The sequence below is a fragment of the Macaca mulatta genome, chromosome 15 (genome assembly GCF_049350105.2).
Source record: "Macaca mulatta isolate MMU2019108-1 chromosome 15, T2T-MMU8v2.0, whole genome shotgun sequence".
In the NCBI taxonomy this organism is placed as follows: Eukaryota; Metazoa; Chordata; class Mammalia; order Primates; family Cercopithecidae; genus Macaca; species Macaca mulatta.
Window position 1 is genome coordinate 63,010,782 of NC_133420.1, and position 26,700 is coordinate 63,037,481.

General features: G+C 41.9%; 1 protein-coding gene across 16 annotated transcripts in view; it reads right to left on the bottom strand.

Moving 5' to 3' along the window:
• The window catches only part of MELK (maternal embryonic leucine zipper kinase), a 121,239-nt gene that overhangs the window by 54,613 nt on the left and 39,926 nt on the right, over positions 1-26,700 (bottom strand). For 15 of the 16 annotated variants that reach the window (XM_077965703.1, XM_077965710.1, XM_077965713.1 and 12 more), the window contains 2 exons: positions 24,894-24,986; positions 18,118-18,216 (listed from right to left, as the gene is read on the bottom strand). In XM_077965703.1, coding sequence (XP_077821829.1) covers positions 18,118-18,216; positions 24,894-24,986 — 192 coding nt within the window. The remainder of the gene's footprint in view (positions 1-18,117; positions 18,217-24,893; positions 24,987-26,700) is intronic. The other variant, XM_077965715.1, reaches the window with a different exon arrangement.

The following is a 26,700-nucleotide window of genomic DNA, read 5'->3' on the forward strand; positions in this document are numbered from 1 at the left end:
AATCAAAAGCCAGCCTGCCTTAACATCTTAGGACTCTGAGTGATCCATACCTGTCTATTTTCTCCTTCACCTTTAAGGTGGACTGATTCTGTAAGAATTATATCCTACACAGTTCATAAGAACAGAGAACCCCAATGCCAGTACAAGTCAATGGCTTCCTCACCTACCTGCCTCCATCCTTCTAGCCGCATTCATTTACAGTTGGCGTGTGTGTGTGTGTGTGTGTGCGCGCGTGCTTGTGATTGTCCTTGTCTCCCTTGTGTTCCCAGACTAAACTGAGGGTCGGGCTGCTACTTCTTTTCTTTTCTTTTTTTTTTTTTTTTTCTGGAGATGGAGTTTCACTCTTGTTGCCCAGGCTGGAGTGCAATGGCGCGATCAGCCTTCGCCTCCTGGGTTCAAGCAATTCTCCTGTCTCAGCCTCCAGAGTAGCTGGGATTACAGGTGCCTGCCACCACACCTGGTTAATTTTTTGTATTTTTAGTAGAGATGGGGTTTCGCCATGTTGGTCAGGCTGGTCTCAAACTCCTGACCTCAGGTGATCCGCCCGCCTCAGCCTCCCAAAATGCTGGGATTACAGCCGTAAGCCACCTCGCCCAGCCTCTTGGGCTGCTATTTCTTGTGGCCCAATAACAAGATGTAGATGAACTGCGGAGGAAGAATTTTTCTCCGTAACCAGCCACAGGGAAAAGGCCTGGAAATTATCGCCAGACCAACTCAAAATTACCAAGTTTTCCAGAGCTTATATATCTTCTAAGCTATATGTCTACATGTAAGTGTGTATTTATCTAAAAACATAAGTGATTAACTTATTTTAAGCTATAACTAAGGTCTGAGTCCCGAAGACCTTCTGGAGCCTCAGTAAGTTTACTTAATCTAAATGGGTCTAGGTGCTGGGGTGATTACCCTTATCTTGTATCCTGCTAAATCATAAAGGTTTGGGGAGTTCCTTTAGACTCCAATGAAATTTTTTGTGCAGGCCTGGGGAATTTCTTCAGACCCCCAATATAATTTGTTTAATCCTAAAAGGGTCCTGATAAGAATTCCTTCGTTATCTTGCTATGCTTCAAGGCCCTGGAAAAACGTAGGCAAAACTCTTGGTGGGCTCTTTGTTACACTCCAGCCTTGGTATAAGGGCACTGGCTCAATCAGCTTTTAATGTATAACCTAGCTGCTCAGTCAGTGCTGAGACAGTTGTAATAGAGGCCCGCATTAGTGAGACCTGGCCTACCACACTTGCACTTACATTTCTAACCTAGAATCCTTATTCAGTGCATTTTGTCTTTCATTCATTTTGGAGACCCTCTGGAGTTTGTCATAGACCAGTTCCTAATTATATCATAAACAATTCTGTGATGAATGTTATTCTTCATAATTTTTTTTTTTTGAGATGGAGTCTCATGGTACAATCTTCGCTCACTGCAACTTCTGCCTTCCGGGTTCAAGCCATTCTTCTGCCTCAGCCTACTGAGTAGCTAGGATTACAGGTGTGCACCATCATGCCTGGCTAATTTTTGCATTTTAAGTAGAGACAGGGTCTCACCATGTTGGCCAGGCTGGTCTCAAACTGCTGACCTCAGGTGATCCACCCGCCTCAGCCTCCCAAAGTGCTGAGATTACAGGCATGAGCCACTGTGCCCTGCTCAAAGTTTGTTTTTGAACTACAGCAATGAAGCCTTGAATTCATTTCTCCCCACCATGCTTCATCTACAGCCAACTAGACCCCAACCTGAAGGCTCACTGCTGCCTGGGCTCCATGCCTATCCCTGGGAAGGAGGGGTTTTAGATGCTCTAGCCGGCTCTCTGGGAGTCAGCAGTAGTGAGTCACAGTTGCTGCATGACTAGCCCTGACCTACTTGGCCCCACTTTCATATCTGAGCTTTACTTTATTCCTGAGACCCAGGCTTTTCGTGATCCCAATCCTGAGGACTTGCCTTGTTCTCTTCCTTGGCAAACTGCTTATTTGCCCAGCCTCAAATATTTCAGCTTGCTCTTGCCAGGGTCCCATAGAGAGTGGAGATCAGCTTGGAACAAAGAGCTTCCTATGTGCTGATCAAATGGCCATGAGCTGTCTGAATCTCTGATCACAGCCTGCTCCTAGAGTGTCCTCTGCCAGCTTCACTCCCTGTACTCTGGGTGGTCTCCCCTCTGCTATTTGCAAAGCTGTTTGCTGCTTACTCTCTGGACACTATCTGTACTGGGTTGAACAGTATCCCTCCAACTGCGCAAGAATCCATTTCTGTTGTTTTAACGCATCACTCTCCAGTACTTTGTTACAACAACCCTAGGAAGCTCATACACTATCTATGAGGGTTTAGCTGCTTCACATCACCTCCCCGACACCAACATCTGCTCATCTCAAGGACAAGTCTGATTCCAGGTTTCAGCCCTTTGTGGTCTGCTCCAACACACAAATAACAGACCCATAACCAGATCTATCATAATCAAAAGACATTATGCCTTTAAATTCTGAAGCTATCGTAATAAGAGACATTATGCCTTTAAATTCTGAAAAGTACTCTTAACTAAAAGGAGTACTCCACAGAAACCAAATGTAAAAATAAATACTCAGACCAAAGTACTAAAGAGAACTCTACCACACTGATTCCAAATTCCTCTTTGCCTTTTTATCACCCCTTTTAATCAACCTATTTTGAATTCTTAAAGTATCTTTTAATAGATTCCCCAGCTATAAGCTGGCACCATGGAAGCAATCCTATCCAGAAAGCAGCAGAAAAAAACAAGTGAATGAGAAGTGTGGTGTTTGGCACATTGGAACAGCAATGGATTGGAGTCATATATTATATTTGAATCCCAGTTCCACCTCTTACTGGCTCCATGGGCTTGTAAGAGTATTCCGTCTCTCTGGCCCCATTTCCTAAGAAAGGCTCTGAAGACAAATGCCTAGGTTCAAATCCAGGATCTACCTCTTACTAGCTGTGTGACCTTATATAAGCTATTTAACCTTGCCGTACTTTAGTTTCTTCATCTAAAAAAAAAAAAGTATAACAACAAAAATTAGCTGGGTATGGTGGTGCATGCCTGTAGTCCCAGCTACTTGGGAGGCTAAGGCAGAAGAATCACTTGAACTCGGGAGGCGGAGGTTACAGTGAGCCAAGATCGCGCCACTGCACTCCAGCCTGGGCAAGAGAGCAAGACTCAAAAAAAAAAAAAAAAAAAAAAAAAAGAAGTATAACAACAATACCTACTGCATAGAATTTTTGCTAGGATTCAATGATTTAGTATACATAAAGCACTTAGCACAGTGCCATGAACACAGTAAGAACTTGATAAATGTTAGCTTTGACTGCTGCTGATGATACTATTACTACCATTATTACTATCTGTAATACAACTAATGCCACTTACAGGATTATAAACCAAGACAATGTATGTGAAAGCACTTGGCATACTGCCTTGCACGTAAGAGACAATAAATATGTGTTGAATCTGAAATAAATAGGAGGAGATAGGAATACTCAAAAAAGTAGTATTCCTTTTCTGAGGGCCAGAGATGGGCACATTGGCCAAAAGTGTTAAATACTCGGTGCAGCAAGAAAGGCTAAAGGCATTCTGAGGAATGTCATAGGCCTTCCCAATGGAGCACTGCCCCACTGCAGCTATCTCAGAATCTCAGGATTGTCTGGTAAGGTACACATCGTCTAGTCAAGCCCTGTTCACATCACCTCCTGAAATGTACCCATCCACTTCCCCTATTTGGGCAGAACACCTCTGTAGAGTATCACTCACAAGTGGGTCATAAGGCTTCTGACTGATTACCATGTCCTGACATTCTCAACTTCATTCTCTGTGCTGAAATACTGGCCAAAATAGAGTTCAGAAACAAGCTCTGCTGCCAGGCTTAACCCAATCTCTTATTTGTACACCATGCTTTAAAATGCACAGAACACTTGTACATATATTTTACCCTGTATAGTAGAGGTAGGGACTATTAACCACATTATACAAATGGAGAAACCAAGTCTCAGCCAGGGAGATTAAGTACTTGTTCAATATTGTAGGGCACTGGGGATGATTTGTCCTACAAGGGGACATCTGGTAGTGTACGGAAACATTCTAAATTGTCACTACGTGGATATTACCCCTAGCAATTAGTGGATAAAGGTCATGGAGGCTGCTAACCATCCTATAATGCATGACAGTCCCCTACAACAACGAATTATGTGGTTCCAACGCCAACGGTGTTAATGTTGAGAAACACTGTTACAGAGCAAAAAAGGGTCAGAGATAGGACCCTTGTTTCTGCTATTCTTTAAAGAATTTTTGTTTGTTTATTTAAGGGACAATTACCTTGCAAATAAGAGCAAGAAACAGATAACAGTGGAAGAATCCAAGTGAAGAGGGGGAGAAAAGATCTATGGACAAAGCAAAATAATCCTGGGAATTCCAGTGGCTTGAAATTGTTTGCTTTTCACACTGTTCTAAAAGAGGCAGGCCATCTCTCCAATACATAATCATAATGCTATAGTCAACTCTGTAATTGTAAAAATACAATTTCATAAAGAGACAACTTGCTCTTTAAAATTATAAATTATAATTGTTAGGCAGCAATTTTATTTTCAAGCTACTCAATTTTCAATTGCTAAGTTATTTATACTTCCCTAATATTTGTATACCACAGCTGGAGTACAATCGTGCTTGTCTTTGAATGCAGTGACGACAAATGAATATAGGTGACATTAATAAGATTAATATTCAAGCCATTAGTAATCATGCTGGAAATTGCAGTTGAGCATTTTGGTTAAAAGAGTCAACAAATGCAAAAGATAAACGAAGTCTGCCTTTTAAACAAGAGTTACATACGGTGCGTCAAATATTGCTGGGTTTTTCAATCAAACCAAGAACTGAGGAAAGTGTTATTCCCAAGTGAGGAATTTTAGAACATTCTAGGCAAAGATACATACTGCATGCAAGTGATACGACACCTTAATTAGATTCAACCAGCAGACTGTATTACACTGCGACTCGGAACAATAGTTCTGAGCCAAGATTACAATAAATTTCAAAATCTATAATGTGTGAAATTAAATTCTACAATAATGCATAAAAGTCCTAATTTGAATCAATTTTCAACTTGCAAATACATGAAAAACTAAAAAATGAAATTCAGGGTAGGAGAAACAAAGAATATACAAGTATCAGTAAATACTATTAATTAGGAAGGCCAAATTTCCACTGAACAAGAATTAGACATTTTCTACCATATTCATTCCACTGCAAAGATATTTAATTTTTCAAAAATATCAGAACTTGAATCTCACATATACTATTAGGATATACTTTTGTATTATTTTAAGGTAAGCTCTCTCCCTCAAAGGATTAATCTAGGATCCACTAGTGCATTCAAATAAATAAAAGTAGAAAACACTGAAGTTTGTATGTTGGTACATTCACCTTTTATTGATGAAACAATATATTGATAATAGTATGAATTTCATGGCTGCCATATGAATGTGAACTTGCAGTAACAACAAATGAAGACAAATAAACAGCACAGAGGATTAAGGTCCAGACAGGTAAAAAATATAGCAAAGGTTAGAGTTAAGTCAATAAATTAGGATCACCATGAATATAATGTAGTTCCATTTCAGTAAGGTATTAACAAGGTAAGGTATTCAGTCTCTCTGGCCCTGGATCCTAAGAAAGGCTCTGAAAGCAAATTGGCTAGGTTCAAATCCAGGACCTACCTCTTACTAGCTGTGTGACCTTACACAAGCTATTTCACCTTGCTGTGCTTTAGTTTCTTCATCTAATAAAAGAAGTACAATAACAAAAATTAGCTAGGTGTGGGGGGTAAGTAAAATAACAGTTACTTATCTTATCTTTGTGGATAAGACTACAAAATCTTAGTTAAGTGTAACTGAAACAGAATAAAATTAAAAACCAATACTTGGAACACTCAGGGAGTGGTCCTGTTCTATTCAAGTTTTTTGTTTTGTTTTGTTTTGTTTTTTTCTGAGACAGAGTCTCACTCTGTCATTCAGACTGGAAGGCAGAGGCACGATCTCAATTCACGGCAACTTCCGCCTCCCAGGTTCAAGCAATTCCCCTGCTTCAGCCTCCTGAGTAGCTAGGATTACAGGCGTGCACCACTATGCCCAGCTAATTTTTTTTTTTTTTTTTTTTTGAGACGGAGTCTCGCTCTGTCACCCAGGCCGGAGTGCAGTGGCTGGATCTCAGCTCACTGCAAGCTCCGCCTCCCGGGTTTAAGCCATTCTCCTGCCTCAGCCTTCCGAGTAGCTGGGACTACAGGCGCCTGCCACCTCACCCGGCTAGTTTTTTGTACTTTTTAGTAGAGACGGGGTTTCACCGTGTTAGCCAGGATGGTCTCGATCTCCTGACCTCATGATCCGCCCGTCTTGGCCTCCCAAAAGTGCTGGGATTACAGGCCTGAGCCACCGCGCCCGGCCTTTTTTTGTATTTTTAGTAGAGACGGGGTTTCACCGTGTTGGCCAGGTTGGTCTCGAACTCCTGATCTCATGATCCGCCCACCTCAGTCTCCCAAAGTGCTGGGATCACAGGCGTGAGCCACTGCGCCCGGCCTCTATTCAGTTTTTCAATCAACAACTTAGTTTAGGGATATTTAAGAAATGTGCAAATGCTGGCAGGTGCAATGCTGGCAGAGACAGCTGTTATTACATGAGTGCAGAATCAAGATTCAAAATTTCAAAAAAAAGGAAAGCGGCTGGGTGAGGTGGCTCATGCCTGTAATCCCAGCACTTTGGGAGGCCAAGGCAGGCGGATCACAAGGTTAGGAGTTCGAGACCAGCCTGGCCAATATAGTGAAACCCCATCTCTACTAAAAATACAAAAATAAGCTGGGTGTGGTGGCGGGCGCCTGTAGTCCCAGCTACTCTGGAGGCTGAGGCAGGAGAATCGCTTGAACCCAGGAGGGGGAGGTTGCAGTGAGCTGATATCACACCACTGCACTCCAGCCTGGGCAACAGAGAGAGATTCCGTCTCAAAAAAAAAAAAAGAAGAAGAGAATGCTAGGCTGAAACAAGAAGAACTGAATGTGAAGAAACAGAAGTCAAAGAACTTATAGCTACTCAGAGCTGGAATGGATCTTGAAAATAATTGATTACTGCAATGCTCTAACGCTGCTGATGAAGTAAACAAGGACCACTAAGTACCCTTCCGGGGTTACACCTAAAATGCGTGGGAAAGCCGATGCACAGTAATACCTAAATGAATTAGGAGAACTAACTTGTAGCCTTAGTAAATCAGAAAAGATGGGATGTCTGGGAATATTCCCAAATTAATAGGCACAAAAAGATGCTTGGGATGCGGATCCTTCCTTCTTTAGGCATCTGTGATTCTCAGATGACTAGCAACTACAGAGCTGAGAAACAATATTTATTTCATAGTGGCTATGAGAGTGGGCTCCCAGCTTGACTGCTAGGGTTCAAATCCCAGCTCTGCTACTCACTAGCTATAAGACCCTGAATAAGTTATTTAAGGTCTCTGTCCCTTTGTTTCTTTATCTGTAAGAGGAAGACAATAATAGCAACCACCTCATTTAGAGCAGAGCCTGGTAAGTAACAAAAGCTCATGCATGTTAAGTATTATTTTTGTGACAATAGGATGAGAATATGCATGCCAGCAAATATTTTATTTTTTCTGAGCAACCATGTGCAAGAGCCACAAAGATATGTAACACACACACTTCAGAAAACTATCCATTTGGAGGGGGGAAACAAGGAAGTAGAGAAAAAAGCAGAAAGAATTAAAACAACCAAAAGAGTGTTGCAGATGCTCTAGATGGAAGAGATTTCATTCAGCACAACTCAAACACAGAACTGCATTTCTGGACACCTAAGACTTAGACCTGGTCTGCAGGTCGGCATCTCCCCCACTTTCTACATCAGTTTTTGGGGGTTCAAAACTCACTGAAAACTTTATCATTCCATTTTTTAAAAAATCCACATAACACCTCATTTTGTTTTACACAACATACATCTTTATCAAGACTTTTTATGGTCAAGGTGAATATTCAAAATCTTAGCTGGATAAAATGACTCTAGTTATCCTTTATGGCACAGTATCTCATAACCAAGAAGTAAAGTATGGTTAGAAGGCTCAATATTTACAGAAGAATGCCAATCCTAGCCCCAGTTATACTCACGGCCCCTCTTGTTCTTATTCAGCATCATAGAATACCCATAACTTCAAGTGAATTTCCAGGTAGAATAATCCCTAATTGACTGACACTTAATAACTTGGCTGAGAGGTATTATACTTATCAAGGGACTGCCTAAAGAATATGTAGTTATGCCAGGCACAGTGGCTCATGCCTGTAATCCCAGCACTTTGGGAGGCTAAGGCAGGTGGATCATTTGAAGTCAGGAGTTCAAAACCAGCCTGACCAACATGGTGAAACACTGTCTCTACTAAAAATACAAAAATTAGCCAGGTGTGGTCGTACACACCTGTAATCCCAGCTGGGAGGCTGAGGCAGGAGAATTGCTTGAACCGGGAGGTGGAGGTTGCAGTGAGCTGAGATCATGCCACTGCACTCCAGCCTGGGCAACAGAGCAAGACTCTGTCTCAAAACAAACAAACAAAAAACGTAGAGTTAACCATTTACTCATTCTTGATTGGCAGTCTTCAAAGTTGGGGCATCTGTACCACAGAGAATATGCAAGATGATCACTGAGGTGTGGAAAGAATATATTAAGACTTCTATTTATATTCATTTTCTACCTAATAAATAAGAAATTGAGCTTTGTTAATATTTAGTATATGGATCGGCACTGGTACGCTCACTAGTCCCTATATAACCTACATTATGAGACACTTTTAAGAAAGAATGGTATTGCAAAGCACTGTGCTTTACAGGAACACAGTTAAATGGATTTACAGATTATAGTATACAGTTTAATGAAGCTAAATCCTCACTGAATAGACAAGTGGCTGAAGACTCTTGCAAAGAAACCACAGATTGAAGACTATGAATACAAGCAAACAGTAATGGAGCTGACTTTTAGTATATCAACCAAAACACAAAGTTAAAAAAAGACCTAATTAGATTTAACAAGTTGTCTGCAAAACTTGAAATTAGCAAGACTATTTTAAATAAGGACTTATATACACTATTGTTAACAATGAACCTTAAATCTTAAGTATATATAGCTATATTGCCATCACAATTCTATTTTATTTATTTATTTTTTTTTTTGAGAAGGAGTCTCTCTCTGTCACCCAGGCCGGAGTGCAGTGGCGCGATCTCAGCTCACTGCAACCTCTGCCTCCCGGATTCAAATGATTCTCATGCCTCAGCCTCCAAAGTAACTGGGATTACAGGCATGCACCACCACGACCAGCAAACTCTTGTACTTTTAGTAGAGATGGGGTTTCACCATATTGGCCAAGCTACTCCTGGCCTCAAGTGATCTGCCCATCTTGGCTTCCCAAAGTGTGGGGATTACAGGCGTGAGCCACTGGGCCTGACTTTCTTTTTTTTTTTTCTTTTTTTAAGATGTGGGGAATGTAGCCTGAGCTGGAGTGCAACGGTGCAATCATAGCTCGCTGCAGCCTTGAACTCCTAGGCTCAAGCAATCCTCCCACCTCAGTCTCCTAAGTAACTAGGACTAAAGACAAATGCCACCATGCCCAGCTAATTTTATTTTTTGTAGACACAGAGTCTCACTACATTGCCCAGGCTGGTCTCAAACTTCTGGCGTTAAGCCATGTCCCTGCCTCAGCTTCCCAAAGTGGTGGGATTACAGGCATGAGCCACCACACCTGGCCTACAATTAGATCTTTAAAATCCAGAATCCAGAATATGAAAGCAAATCTCTACAGTTTTGTTTTTTTTTAATGATGTTTAAAGTCAAGAAAACACACTAAAGCAAATTCTAGATGCATCAAACATTTAAACATTTTTAAAAAGTGAAACCATAAAAGCACTAGAAGAAAACATGGACATTTAAAAAAATAAAGTCAAAAAGCCCTTCCAAATATGACAATAAAAAATTGACAGGCTGGGCACAGTGGTTCATGCCTATAATCCCAACATTTTGGGAGACCAAGGTGGGAGGATCACTTGAGGCCAGAGACAAGCCTCAGCAACATAGTGAGACCCTATCTCTACAAAAAATATTAGCCAAGTGTGGTGGAGCATGCCTGTAGTTCCAGCTACTCAGGAGGCTGAGGCGGGAGGATCACTTGAGCCCATGAGACTGAGGCTGCAGTGAGCTATGACTGCACCACTGTACTTCAGCCTGGGTGACAGAGCAAGACCCTGTCTCTAAAAAAAAAAAAAGAAAGAAAGAAAAAGACTGATGAATTCCACTAAAAACAAAAAATTCCTGCAGAGCAAAAAACAAGTCTTAAACATAACGATCAAAAACAGTGATACACTGTATTGGTGGGGGATATGGAGAAACTGGCATTATTATGCTACTGTTGGTAGTTGCATAAACCAATACGACTTTACTAGGAAGCAATTTGGCGATATCTATCAAATTACTAATTCACATGCCTTTCACCCAACAACTGTTCTAGAAATTTTCTTACAGATTTATTATATTCACAATGTACAAATTACTACTTGGAAATTACTTAAACGTCCATTAACCTAGGACTGGTTAAATAAATTATGGTACATGCATACACTGCAATTCTATGCAGTCATAAAAAGAATGAAGAGGCTCTGAGCTGGGTATGAAGTGCTATGACTTCCAAGACACACTGCTAAGGGAGGAAAACAAGGTGCAGAACAGTGTTTATGGTACGCTACCATCTGTGTAAAAAAAAAAAAAAAAAAAAAAACTGGGAAGGGGGTAACAGAAAGAGAAAATATATAAATATATAATTCCTTACATATGCAGACTAATGTCTGAAAAAAAATACATAAAAATCTGATAAACGTGGTAACAATGATTGCCTCTAAGAAACAGGGTTTTATGGCCAGGCACGGTGGCTCACGCCTGTAATTCCAACACTTGGGATGCCGAGGCAGGCTGATCACCTAAGGTCAGGAGTTCGAGACCAGCCTGTCCAACATGGTGAAACCCTGTCTCTGCTAAAACTATAAAAATTAGCTGGGCGTGATGGTGGGAGCCTGTAATCCCAGCTACTCAGGAGGCTGAGGCAGCAGAATCGCTTGAATCTGGGAGGCAGAGGTTGCAGTGAGCCAAGATTACACCATTGCACTCCAGCCTGGGTGACAAAGTAAGACTCTGCCTCAAAAGAAAAAAAAAAAGAGTTTCACATGCTAGATACCTTTAATAATTTTCCAACTTTCTAGCTACTCAGGTTACTCCCCTCATCCAATCCATCCACAAATCATGTTAGCTACGCCTTCAAAAGACATCCAGACTGTTCTACATTCTGACTGTGGCGATGGTTATATGAACCTATACATGTGTTAGAATTCATAGACCTGTATATACAAAGGGTCAATTTTACTTTATGTTAATACAAAAATAATTTTTTAAAAAAGACATCCAGACCAGAAGCGGTAGCTCAAGCCTGTAATCCCAGCACCTTGGGAGGCCGAGGCAGGTGAATCACCTGAGATTAGGAGTTCAAGACCAACCTGGCCAACATGGCGAAACCCCATCTCTACTAAAACTACAAAAATTAGCCACACGTGGTGGCAAGAACCTATAATCCCAGCTACTCGGGAGGCTGAAGCAGGAGAATCACTTGAACCCAGGAGGTGGAGGTTGCAGTGAGCCAAAATCGCACCACTGCCCTCCAGCCTGGGCGACGGGGTGAGCCTCCATCTCAAAAACAAAACAAACAAACAAAGAAAGACATCTGTTGTCTACCCACTTTTTACCACCTCCACTGCCACCATCTCTTATCTGAATCATTACAATATCCTCCTGACCAGATGCCCTGGTTCTCTTCTTCATTTCCTACAGTCATCTCCACACAGCAGCCAGTGTGATCCTGTTAAAAACTAAACCAAATCATGTCCTCAAAAGCCTCCAATGGCTATCCACTTCACGTAGAAAAAATGCTAAAGTCCTTATGAGAGCCTACCCAGCCCAAAGCAGCTTGACCTCCTGTTCCCAAGGTTTCCTTTCCTACTGGCCTCCTCACTTACTAAACTCAGGCTGCATTGGCCCTCTCGCCCTCCCTTGACAACACCAGGTGTGTTCCTACCTCCCAGTCTTTGCTCTAGCTGCTCCCTCTGCCGGAAATATTTTTCTCCTAGATATCCACTTGACACTCTCACATCCTTCAAGTCTCCTTACACCTCGCCTCCATGAAGTTTATCCTGACTATCTTATTTAATCATGCAACCTACTGGACCTTTCCTCTACAACTCCCCCATCTGTACTCCTGATTCCTCTTTATCCTACTCAATTTTTTTCTCTTTTCCAAAGTACATATCATCTTTTAGTAAAATTTACTTATTAGGCTTATTGTCTTTCTTTATATCCCCACTACTAGAAGATAAACTCCACGAGGACAGGGATCTTTCATTCGTTTTATTCACAGATATACCCCACACATCTAGAAAAGTGCCTGGCACATATTAGGTGTTTGGTAACTATTTTACTCTTTCCTGAGGTGAAATGACATCGAATAAATGAGTAAATGAACACATAAACAAGGGGTTGTCTTTCTGATTAGAGAACATTTGAACAGAGACCTGAAAGAAGAGAGGGAACAAAGCATCTCTCCTGGAGAAAACCATTTCAGGGGAAAGGGTAAGTACAAATGCCCTGAGGCAGGCACACCTTAGCATGTTCCAGAAAAAGGGGAAAAAAGAAACAACAAGGAGAACAATGCGGGTGGCACAAGTGAGGCAGGAAGTAAACCACAAGGGCAGTGAGGTGATGGGTGGCCACATTACACGGGGGAAACCCCACAGCACACAGGGCAAACTCTGGCTTGTATGAGATGAGAAAGAGGCCACTAGAGAGCTTCAAATGAAATGTTATGATCTATGTTAGTTAAATGTTACATGTTAGTTAAAAATCTTTCCATAAAGAAGGCACAGGTGGAGCTGAACTTCCATCCACAAAATGTTAAGCTCTCCCAGGACAAGTAAAAGAAAGAATACTCCCCAATGTAACTTTATGGGGCTAATACAAATCATGAATCTAAAACCAAACATACAAAGATAGTTCCCAAAAAAGCACCCATTAATTTTTGAGCCAATTTTAAGTCCTGGACAAAATACTAGCAAATCTCATTTAGAAATGCATATAATCCCAGCCTCTTTGGGAGGCCAAGGCAGGAGGATCACTTGAGGTCAGGAATTCGAGAGCAGCCTGGCCAACACAGTGAAATCTCATCTCTACTAAACATACAAAGTTAGCTGGGCTTGGTGGCACTCGCCTGTAATCCCAGCTACTTGGGAGGCTGAGGCAGGAGAATCACTTGAACCCAGGAGGCAGAGCTTGCAGTGAGCCAAGATGGCGCCACTACACTCCAGCCTTGGCAACAGAGCAAGGCTTTGTCTCAAAAATAATTGCCAGATGTGGTGGCTCATGCCTGTAATCCCAGCATTTTGGAAGGCCGAGGTGTGTGGATCACTTGAGGTCAGGAGTCCGAGACCAGCTTGGCCAACATGGCAAAACCCCACTTCTACTAAAAATTAAAAAATTAGCCAGGCACAGTGGCGCATGATTGTAATCCCAGCTACTCAGGAGACTGAGGCAAGAGAATCGCTTGAATTGAGGAGGGGGAGGTTGCAGTGAGCTGAGATCGCGCCACTGCACTCCAGCCTGGGTGACGGAGTGAGACTCTGTCACAGAAAAAAACAAAAAACAAAAACAAAATAATAATAGCAGCCAGGCGCGGTGGCTCACACCTATAATCCCAGCACTTTGGGAGGCAGAGACGAGCGGATCACAAGGTCAGGAGTTCAAGACCAGCCTGGCCAATATGGTGAAACCCTATCTCTACTAAAAATACAAAAATTAGCCAGGCATGGTGGTGTGCAACTGTAGTCCCAGCTACTTGGGAGGCTGAGGCAGAATTGCTTGAACCCGGAGGTGGAGGTTGCAGTGAGCTGAGATCTAACCACTGCACTCTAGCCTGGGTGACAGAGCAAGACGCCATCTCAAATAATAATAATAATAATAATAGCCACATTTATTAAGCACCACTCTAAATGCTTTTCATAGATTAACTCATTTAATCTTCACAACAACCCTATGCCATGTTATTTCATCCATTTTTACAAAGAAATGAAGACACAGAGAGGCTACATAATTTACCAAAGTCAACAGATAGAAAGTAGAGATTCTGGCCAGGCACGGTGGCTCAAGCCTGTAATCCCAGCACTTTGGGAGGCCGAGACGGGCGGATCACAAGGTCAAGAGATCGAGACCATCCTGGCTAACCCGGTGAAACTCCATCTCTACTAAAAAATACAAAAAACTAGCCAGGCGAGGTGGTGAGCGCTTGTAGTCCCAGCTACTCGGGAGGCTGAGGCAGGAGAATGGTGTGAACCCAGGAGACGGAGCTTGCAGTGAGCCAAGATCCGGCCACTGCACTCCAGCCTGGGCGACAGAGCGAGACTCCATCTCAAAAAAAAAAAAAAGAAAGAAAGTAGAGATTCTGAAGATTATGAATTTCAAAAACATCAATGATATTCTGATTTAATTGCTCTGGGGGGTGGAACCAATATTTTTTAAAGCACCCCAAGCAACTCTAATGTGCAACTAGGGTTACGAAGAACTAAATCCATTAGCTAACTTCCCCCACCCTGAGAGACAGTACATGGACATAGCCAAGGCAGGAGACGTTTTAGTGAGGATTAAATATAAAACAAGCAACAAGGGTCAGAAAACGATTTCCCAAGTGTTTTCCAACAGTGAAAGTCTACCATTATCTGTTTCCACATAGTCTTTCTAGAAGTCTAGGAGGTGTAATATTCCATGTTACACCAGCTAGCAGATTCAATTCTAGTTCACTTTGGAGAAATCTGTCAGCTTATTTCTTTGGGATAGAGTTCCCAAAACAAGAATAGGGTAAAATATCCTAGCAACTTATAATACAAGTTGAGTATCCCTTACCCAAATGCTTGGGAACAGAAGTGTTTCAGATTTCAGGCTTTGGAATATGTGCATTATATACTTACTGACTGAATATCCCAAATCCGAAAATCCAAAACCTGAAATGCTCCAGTAAGCATTTCTTTTTTTTTTTTTTTTTTTTAAATTATACTTTAAGTTCTAGGGTACATGTGCATAACGTGCAGGTTTGTTACATATGTATACTTGTGCCATGTTGGTGTGCTGCACCCATCAACTCGTCAGCACCCATCAACTCATCATTTACATCAGGTATAACTCCCAATGCAATCTGTGCCCCCTCCCCCCTCCCCATGATAGGCCCCAGTGTGTGATGTTCCCCTTCCCGAGTCCAAGTAAGCATTTCTTTTGAGCATCATCTCAGCACTCAAAAAGTGTCAGATTTTGGAGCATTTCAAATTTTGGATTTTCAGATTAGGGATACTCAACCTATACTAGAATACAATTATTTAAGAATAAGAAACACAGCTCTACTTTACAGAAAAGAGTAGCAAAAAGAGGGAAGAATTCAAGAGGCCAACCTAATATTTTGTAAAAGTATAACTGGATAAATGTTACTGAGCTGCACAAAGATCACTTCTGCTGACTGGAGCTAAAGCCACAAAGGGATCCTAACCCTATTCTCCTCTGTATCCTGATGTTGATGCAGTCAGGTGTGGTTCTATGGAGTCAGGAACTACTGCCACAGTCAGCATGCAGAAGCCAAAGCAACGAGTGCTACCCAGCAAAGTTCGAGAAGTTCAAGAAGTTGTTTTTCGGGAGGAAAACAAGCTGTCTTGGCTACAGCAGCAGGCTCTAGGAGGCCGGCCTCCAGCCCACTTCCTCATTTATCTCCCCTTCACAAGGAGAAGCCTGGACACACATGGGTCCCCAAAGCGGTGTTAACAGCTACCACTCACACTGCTTCTCTTTGACCCTGTAGAATCAGAGCTCCTCAGCCTTCAAGGAGTTGGAACTACTGCAATTCCATCTCTTCCCAAAGCTATTCTCTGAAGCTTGGGAATCAACTTTAAAGAATCTTCCAAGGTGGGATATAAGAAAAACTGTATCCTTAGACTTGGTGTTCTATAGAGTGGGCAACAAGCCAACCGGGTCTACCACTTTCAACGCTGTGTGCTACTTCCTAGAAGTAAGAGTTGCTTTAGGTAGTCTCCTCGTCTAATTGTTAGAGATCCAATGGTTCAGCTACATAAAACTGCCCATTCCTCCCCACGTCTCTCCCATCTCTATGCCTTTGCTCATACTATCTGTACTATCAGGAATGTTCTCGCCCACATCTCTTTCTGAAATACTTCTACCCTTCTTTTAAAGACCTGCTCAAACCTCACTTCCTCTAAGATGCCCTCCCAGATCCCACCCCAACTCCTATATTAACTTCATTTACACTGTGTTATAATATGGCATTCCCCACCCTTTGCAATTTTTAGATAGCTTATACTTGTCTCCAACAAGAAATGAGGCCCTGGTGGACAATAATAAAGTTTCATTAGATCTTTTCTATGCCTTTCAGCACCTCATATAAAGCAGAAATTCAGGAAATATTTGTTAAACAATTGGATTCAAGAAGCATTCAGAAGGCTTCTCACAGTAGCTCACGGCTGTAATCTCAGCACTTTGGAAGGCTGAGGTGAGAGGATCACTTGAGCCCAGGAGTTTGAGACCAGCCTGGGTAACATAGGGAAGATCCTATCTCTACAAGAAAAAATTTTTTAATTAGCTGGGTGTAGTGGTGCAGTGCCTGTGGTCCCAGCTAGTTGGGAGGCTGAGGTGGGAGGACCACTAGAGCCCAGGGGGTTGAGGCTACAGTGAGCCATGATCGTACTCCTGCACTTCAGCCTGGGTGACAGAGCAAGACTTTATCTCAAAAAAAAAAAAAAAAAGGCCGGGCGCGGTGGCTCACGCCTGTAATCCCAGCACTTTGGGAGGCTGAGGCGGGCGGATCACAAGGTCAGGAGATCGAGACCACGGTGAAACCCCGTCTCTACTAAAAATACAAAAAATTAGCCGGGCAAGGTGGCGGGCGCCTGTAGTCCCAGCTACTCAGGAGGCTGAGGCAGGAGAATCGCTTGAACCTGGAAGGCTGAGGTTGCAGTAAGCCGAGATAGAGCCATTGCATTCTAGCCTGGGCAACAAGAGTGAAACACCGTCTCCAAAAAAAAAAAGAAAAAGAAGAAGGTTATATAGGTTGTATATCATGAGAGTACACTTCAATGAGTTTTCAAAACCTGAATACTGTAGTCCCCTTTATCAGCAGGTAATACCTTCAAAGACCCCCATGGATGCCGGAAACCACGGATAGTACTGAGCCCTATATGTGCTATGTTTCTTTCTGTGTGTGTGTATATATATATATGTGTGTGTGTGTTTGATAAAGTTTAATTTATATATTAGGTAGAATAAGAGATTAACAATAACATAATAAAATAGAATAATTATAACAATATACAGTTAAAAATGTTATGTGAATGTGCCTCTTTTTTTTTTTTGAGACAGAGTCTTGCTCTGTCACCCAGGCTGGAGTGCAGTGGCGCAATCTCGGCTCATTACAAGCTCCACCTCCCAGGTTCACGCCATTTTCCTGCCTCAGCCTCCCGAGTAGCTGGGACTACAGGCGCCCGCCACCACACCCGGCTAATTTTTTGTATTTTTAGTAGAAACAGGGCTTCACCACATTATTCAGGATGGTCTCGATCTCCTGACCTCGTGATCCACTAGCCTTGGCCTCCCAAAGTGCTGTGATTACAGGCGTGAGCCACCGCGCCCGGCCTGAATGTGCCTCTTTCTCTCAAAATATCTTTACTGTATTATATAAACTCACCAATTTTCAGACCGCAGTTGACCATGGGCAACTAAGATTGCAGAAAGCAAAACCGCTGACAAGGGAGAACTACTGTATATAAGTGTAGCCAACTCCCAGATTAAGAAACAGAACAGAAGCCTACTCCTTAACCATTCCCAAAGAATAACTATGATTTTTGACTTCTAACAGCAGAGAATAACTTTTTTGCCTGTTTTTGTACATTTATGAATGGAAGCATATTCTATGCAGAATAGAAAAGTTCTACATTGAAATTCTATGCCTTGTAATACTCACCATAATCTTCTTGTATAAAGCCATTACATTATCATCATCAAATGGTAGAAATCCACACATAAGAACATATAACAGTATGCCCATACTCCAAACATCTGCCTGAGAGAAAGAGGGAAAAAGGAAAATCACTGAAACAAAAATTCAAACATATTTCAGAACGGCAGGACTCTTGATACAATCACAGAATTGTCACAAAGCTAAAAGAGAGCTCAGAGATCAACAACTTCAACCTGCTCATTCTATAGTCAGAGAACCTGAAGCTAAGGAGGCTTCTCGAAGGTCACCCAGTCAATTGGAGGCCACCCAGGAAGGCCTCCTGACTTCCAATTCAATGCACTCTCCTCCAGCTGGACTCTTAACACTTAACAGAACATAATTTCCAGTAGGCTGGGCTGTATTGGACATTATAAGAAGATGAGACAATTCTACAGTGCTACTGAAGGTTTAGGTTACACATGAAGTTTATGTAAACAGGCATGAGGATGTCTTAAAATGTATTAATCATCAGCAAGTATGACTAAGCTGTACTATAAAATTCTATGTAGAGAACTTTAATAAAGTTCAATGATTGACTTTTCAAATGTAGAGGCAGCCGGGCGTGGTGGCTCATGCCTGTAATCCCAGCACTTTGGGAGGCCGAGGTGGGCGGATCACCTGAGGTCAGGAGTTCAAGACTAGCCTGGCCAACATGGTGAAACCCCATCTCTACCAAAACTACAAAAATTAGCGAGGCATGGCGGCGCATGCCCACAGTCCCAGCTACTTGGGAGGCTGAGGAAGGAGAATCACTTGAACCCAAGAGATGGAGGTTGCAGTGAGCCGAGATCACGCCACTGTACTCCAGCCTGGGACACAGAGTGAAACTCCATCTAAAAACAAACAAACAAACAAACAAATATATATATATATGTATTTATATGTATATATATGGAGAGAGAGACTAGAAATTAGCCTACCAGCACAAATAGTCCTACAAATCTCAAAATCCCAGGAAAGAGCTTAACCTTTATACGTGATATCCATGTGTCCCATGAGTCCTAAGCAGTAACTATTTATTCAAGCAGTATTTGGCCTTAGTAATGATGCCACCATTAGTCGAGGAGAAGTCACAGCTCTTACTCTCATTTGAGCCTTAGGAAAATGTTTTTTTTTTTTTGGAGAGAGGGTCTCACTCTGTTGCCTAGGCTGGAGTGCAGTGGCACAATCTCAGCTCACTACAACATTTGCCTCCCAGGCTTAGGAAAGTTTAAGAGGAAAAAAAGAAAAAGAGGAAAGAAGGAAAAGAAGGAAGAAAACAAAGAAAGAAAAGAAACAAAGAGAAAACAGAGTTAAAATAAGTTGAGCAGCATCACGTATCTGGGTAGTACTTATACTAGATAAGCCAAATCTAACCCCTAGTCCTGTTTACCAAATCATATCAGATTATTAGGACTCTACTACGATGGCTCAAGTGAACAATCTGCTTTGAAGCAAACACCTGATTACTCTTCCAAGTTGCAGGAGGTCAGAAATTGACCATTTATGCCTCAGAGATGTCAAATATTTAATCTATAAATTGAGACATGATGGCATGACACTCATTCATGGTATTAAATTCAAAGCAGATCGGGTGCAGTGGCTGACGCCTATAATCCCAGCACTTTGGGAGGCCAAAACGGGCCTCCTCCCACCTGAGGTCAGGAGTTCAAGGCCAGCCTGGTCAACATGGTAAAACCTTGTCTCTACTAAAAATACAAAATTTGGTCGGGTGTGGTAGTGGGCACCTGTAATACCGGCTACACGGGAGGCTGAGGCAGGAGAATCGCTTGAACCTGGGAGGTAGAGGTTGAAGTGAGCTGAGATTACACCATGGCACTCCAGCCTGGGCGACAGAGCGAGACTCCATCTCAAAAAAAAATCAAACCAAAGAGGTTGCACAGGAAACAGTGAGCTACATGACCTCATCAAATATCACAAGAGGGGCCAGGTACGGTGGCTCATGCCTGTAATCCCGACACTTTGGGAGGCGAGGTAGGCGGATCACTTGAGGTAGGAGTTCAAGACCAGCCGGGCCAACATGGCAAAACCCTGTCTCTACTAAAAAGACAAAAAAATTAGCCGGGTGTGGTAGTGCATGTCTGTAATTCCAGCTACTCAGGAGGCTGAGGCAGGAGAATCACTGAACCCAAAAGGCGGAGGTTGCAGTGAGCCAAGATCACGCCACTGCACTCCAGCCTGAGCAACAGAGTGAGAGTCTGTCTCCAAAAAAAAAAAAGGGTCGGGCATGGTGGCTCACGCCTATAATCCCAGCACTTTGCAGTGAGCCGAGATCGCACCATTGCACTCCAGACTGGGGGATAAGGGCAAGACTTTGTCTCAAATAAATAAATAAATAAATAAGGCTGGGCACGGTGGCTCATGCTCGTAATTCCAACACTTTGGGAAGCCGAGGCGGGTGGATCACTTCAGGTCGGGCATTCGAGACCAGCCTGACCAACATGGAAAAACCCCCATCTCTAATAAAAATACAAAATTTGCCAGGAGGGGTGGTACATGCCTGTTAATTCCAGCAACTCGGGAGGCTGAGGCAAGAGAATCGCTTGAACCCGGGAGGCGGAGGTTGCAGTGAGCCAAGATCACACCATTGCACTCCAGCCTGGGCAACAAGAGCGAAACTCCGTCTCAAAAAACAAACAAACAAACAAACAAAAAGTCAACAGAAAGATTATGTCTAGGGTTAAACTTAAAGAGGAATAAAATTATAATAACATCCTCATAGTGCTACCAACACTTATTAGAGAAAAGACAGCAGAAAAAGTATTTTTCAGTTAACTCAAAGCACTTTTACTTCACTGTTTTGAATTGAATATGAGAATAAATTAACTAAAATCATAACTAAAGCAAATGCAAGTAAATCCAAAAACTACCAGTTGACATGAAAAATAACTGGCTCCCAGCACTTTGGGAAGCCAAGGCAGGAGGATCACTTGAGCCCAGGAGTTCAAGACCAGCCCCAGAAACACAGAAAGACCCTATCTCTGCAAAGAAATAAAAAACATTAGCCAGGTGTGGTAGTGCACACCTGTAGTCCTCGCTACTTGGGAGGCTGAGGTGGGAGGACTGCTTGAGTCTAGGAGGTAATGGCTACCGTGAGCCATAGTCATGCCACTGCACTCCAGCCTGGGAGACAGAGTGAGACTCTGTCTCAAAAAAAAGAGATAACAAAATAATTGGGAGGAAGAGAGAACTGAAACCATTTCCCATGAAAAATTACTGAAGCAATTAGAGATGTTTACAATGGAACATGTCCTTAAAGCACAATCAGGACCGTGAACATCAGCATCAACTATTTTATTAGTATTTTAAATGAAGATTCTTAAAGCCCCATCTTAGAAAATGAAACCAAAATCTCTGAGGGAGTTACTACCCTGAGCTCTGCATCATTTAGTAAGTACCTCAAATGACTCCTCAGTCCACTATCCTTTAGACACTCTGAGAAGGACAGGAAGTTGAACAAACATGGACAAGAAAACAATTTAAAATTACATAGGAAAAACCCAGATACACTCAAATCCGCAGATTTTCATCACCTCTAAGAATCTTGTGAGATCAAGCATACAATTATCACTCCTTCTGGGAAACTAAATGGAGTAGTGGAAACAGTACCTCACTCCATTCAAATCTCACTCCAGCCTGGTCAACAAGAGCAAAACTCCGTCTCAAAAAAAAAAGTCTGTAGAGCTTAAGTGAAAATTATTAAATGTATCTAGCATGTGAAACTCTTTTTTTTTTTTTTTTTTTTTGAGACAGAGTCTTGCTCTGTCACCCAGGCTGGAGTGCAATCATACAATCTCTGCTCACTGCAACCTCTGCCTCCCAGGTTCAAGCGATTCTTCTGCCTCAGCCCCCGAGCAGCTGGGATTACAGGTGCACATCACCATGCCTGGCTTATTTTTGTATTTTTAAGAGAGACAGGGATTCACCATGTTGACCAGGCTGGTCTCGAACTCCTGACCTCATGATCCACCCACCTCAGTCTCCCAAAGTGCTGGGATTACAGGCATGAGCCACCACGCCCAGCCTACATGAAACTCTTGTACACTGTTGGTGGAAATGTAAGATGGTGCACTCACTATGGAAAACAGTATGGAGATTCCATAAAATATTAAAAATAGAATTACAATATGATCCAGCAACTCCACTTCTGAATATATACCCAAAGAATTGAAAGCAGGATCTCAAAGAGATATTTGTACATTCATATTCCTATCAACATTATTCACAAGAGCCAAAAGGTAGAAGCAATCTAAGTATCTACCAGTGGATGAATGAATAAACAAAATGTGGTATATACATATAATGGAATATTATTCAGCCTTACAAAGAAAGGAATTGTGACACATGCTACATGAATGAACCTGAGGACATTATGCTAAATAAAATAAGCCAGTGACAAAGAGACAAATATTGTATGATTCCATTTATATGAGGTTCCTAGATTAGTCAAATTCATAGAGTCAGAAAGCAGAAGGGTAGGGGAATAGGGTAGGCAGAAATGAAGAATTGTTTAACAGGTATAGAGTTTCAGTTTCGCAAAATTAAAAGAGCTCTGGAGATTGGTTGCACAACAATGTGATTATATTTCAGTACTACTAAACTACACATTTTAAAAACAGTTAAGATGGTAAATTTTATGTTATGTGTATTTTACCACAATTAAAAATAAAAAGTATCCAGCATGATTCCAGGACCATGATAAATATTCAGAAAACATTTGGTCCCTTTCCTATAATGCACTAAGAAGCTACAACATCATTTCTGTGGTATTTCTGCCAAATATACATAACCTGAATCTAATCATAAGGAAACATCAAATAAATTCAAATTAATGTACATTCTACTAAAAATAACTGGCCTCCTCAAAAATGTTGAGATCAAGAAAAATAAAGCCTAAGGAAGTCTTCCAGACTAAAAGGGACTAAAGAGACACAATATGGCCGGGCGCGGTGGCTCAAGCCTGTAATCCCAGCACTTTGGGAGGCTGAGGCGGGTGGATCACGAGGTCAGGAGATCGAGACCATCCTGGCTAACATGGTGAAACCCCGTCTCTACTAAAAATACAAAAAACTAGCCGGGCGTGGTGGCGGGCGCCTGTAGTCCCAGCTACTCGGAGGCTGAGGCAGGAGAATGGCGTGAACCTGGGAGGCGGAGCTTGCAGTGAGCCGAGATCGCACCACTGCACTCCAGCCTGGGTGACACAGCGAGACTCCGTCTCAAAAAAAAAAAAAAAAAAAGAGACACAATAACTAAATGCAATAACTAAATGTATCCTGCACCAAATACTAGACTGGGGGGGACAATAAAACTGTAAAGGACATTATTGGCACAATTAATACCATTTGAATATGAATTATGAATTAAATAAATGGTATCAATGTTAAATTTTGACACTAAAGTGTGGTTATAAAAGGAAAGCTCTTTACTTTCAGGAAAAATATATAAAGAAATATTGAGTGATAAAGAGATATGATGTTTCTAGCTAACTCAAATGATTCAAAACAAATGCATATATATAAACATAGAGAATGATAAAGCAAATAAGGAAAAATGTAAAAGACTGTGAATTTGAGTAAAAGATATACCATTCTATTTTTGCACTATCCTGTAAGTTAGAGATTATATCAAAATAAAAAGTCACCAAAAACAGTTCCCATCTTCTCGTGTTAGGAAGTAACTTGGTATTCCCAAAGTTCCTTACACTAGTTCCAAAAGATGCTCTCCATCAAAAGTGGATCCCATAGGCAAATAAAATCAGGACCAGCTGCTATCTGTGATGTTCCTTTCCTGAAGGATCACACTGCACAAGAGTACATTAAATATTTGGAGGCCAGGCACAATTGTTCATGCCTATAATTGGGAGGCCGAGGTGGGTAAATCATTTGAGGTCAGGAGTTTGAGACCAGCCTGACCAACATGGTGAAACCCGTCTCTACTAAAAATACAAAAATTAGCCGAACGTGGTGGCAGGTGCCTGTAATCCCAGCTACTTGGGAGGTTGAGGCAGGAGAATCGTTTGAACCCAGGAGGCGGAGGTTGCAATGAGCCAAGATCGTGCCACTGCACTCCAGCCTGGGTGACAGAGTGAGACTCCATCTCGAAAAAACAAAACAAAACAAAACAAAAAAAGATTTGGACATGTCCTAAAATAAGAAACCCGTTTAACCGAGCAGTTCCTGAGCTTTTCACAACTACAGTGTTTTTTTAAATCTTATGACACTAACATCAGCAAAACTAGTACTCCAGAGAATGGGAGGAGCTGCTAATTTGATAATTTGAGATACAGCAAATATAAATCAGGCAAAGCCCAGTCCTTCTCAGCTTGGACTCCTACACAGGGCTGCTGGCCTTGGAGAATCAGCTATGAATAGACAAAGCACAGGTTTTCTCTGTGCTAACCAGCATCTCTGAAAACTGAGCCTGGAACCTCGGTCTTTTGTTCTATCCAGCTAGACTAACCAGTCCAAACTATGGCACTATTTAATTCAAAAGCAACCACAACAAGGACACCAGAAATATCCCTGCTTCATAAGTATATTATGTGTTACTATATTTATTGCAAGTTATTAATTTCATTTATAAGTATATATATCTCACTCACCAAATAGACTGAACTCTTTGATTAACAAGATTATTTCTTACTTCATCATTATACCCCCAATGCACAGTGCCTGACTCACTACAGGTCACCAATATAAATGCCTGTTGATTATATAATGAATTAATCAATGAATAATTACCTCTGATCCAAGATATGATTTGCCTTGTATTAATTCAGGTGCTGCATAAGCCAGACTCCCACAGCATGTCTGCAGATGGTAATCCTTGTTACCCTGTCAATAAGATAAAAATGAAACACTTATTAATTACAGCCCTTAAGAGAATTAAACCTTGATAAACATCCTTTTCTTTTTTGAGACTGAGTCTCACTCTGTCACCCAGGCTGGAGTGCAATGGTGCAATCTCAGCTCACTGCAACTTCTGCCTCCTGGGTTCAAGTGATCCTCCTGCCTCAGCCTCCAGAGTAGCTGGGATTACAGGCACGCAGTTTGCCACCATGCCCAACTAATTTTTGTATTTTTGGTATAGATGGGGTTTCGCCATGTTGGCCAGGCTACTCTCAAACTCCAGACCTCAGATGATCCACCCACCTCGGCCTCCCAAAGTGCTGGGATTACAGGCATGAGCCACCGTGCCTGGCCGATAAAAATTATCGGCCATTTTTATGGTATGCCAATTTTTATGGCACACAACATATAACATAAAATTTACCATCTTAACCTTTTTAAAATGTATAGCTTAGTAGTACTGAAATATAATCACATTGTTGTGCAACCGATCTCCAGAGCTCTTTTAATTTTGCAAAACTGAAACTCTATACCTGTGCATTTTATGAGCACAAGCAAAGAGAAGCTAGATGAAAAACTACCCCACATTATAAAGGATTTCTGTAGCCAACGCAATACTCTGTATACATGTGTGCATGCACGTGTGGTCTCTGCTTCTCTGGATTCCCAACACCACTACAACCTGGCATGAACAAATCCTTTTCCCTTAGCTCAGTCAAATCAGGTTCATACTTCCCTAAATATCCACATACATAAATAAGCCTAGCATATATCCAAGCATCCAAGTCTTTCCATCCCCAAGTATCCCGGGGGGGAAAATTTATTTACTGGACCTTATCTCCAGTATCAAATCTTTACAAATACAGAAGAGCTCTATTTTTTAGAGGGAAAAAAGCAATATGTTACATAGAACAGTGCCTTCAAAGTCTGTTTTCTAGATGCAGTTATAAGACAAATCACTCCCTTAGCTTCCAGATCTGTTAAAATGAATAATCTGCTCATCCTCCTCTGCCCTCCCACAGAATATCAAGACATAATGAAAACAAAGCTACAGTCCAACAGCTGCATAGAGTTCTTACAGCTGGCAAAGGATTTGTGAATTGTGAGATGTCATTTACAACTGAAACAACATGCCCAGGAGCGCGCTCCTCGGAAGAAGGCTGAGGCAATCCTCTCCCAGGCAACCCCGCTTTCCTTAGATGTGTCTATGTGGGTAATCTGTGGCAGCCATAAATGAAGGCACACAGGGTCTGTCACAAGCCTTCTCCACTGCCTCCCATGGAGAATGACTTAAACCAGTTTATCTGTTCAAAGTATGTTTTATCTTTATATGTCTGTCAATCAAAAAAAAACCTGCCTTCTAGCATTTGGTTCCCAGAAAAAAGGTTCCACTGATAGTTTCTGAAGAGCCAAGGGAATCAGAGAAGAATCAGAAAGAGTCATTCTGCCAAAGGGGTAAAATCTGCTTCCCTTTGCACCTAGCTAATTCTGATCGGGACAGGAAACAGTAATGGGACTACAAAAGCCTGAGACAAGTCTGCAATTTCAACATTCTTAATGAGTGTAGACAGCTCATTTTTGAGATTGTGAGTACCATGATTAGAGAACTCCAGAGGAAGCCTCCAACAGGCAACCACACAGGAGATCTGCTGCAGACAGGACAGCGAGAAAGTTCAGTCACCTCAAAGAGAAGTTATGC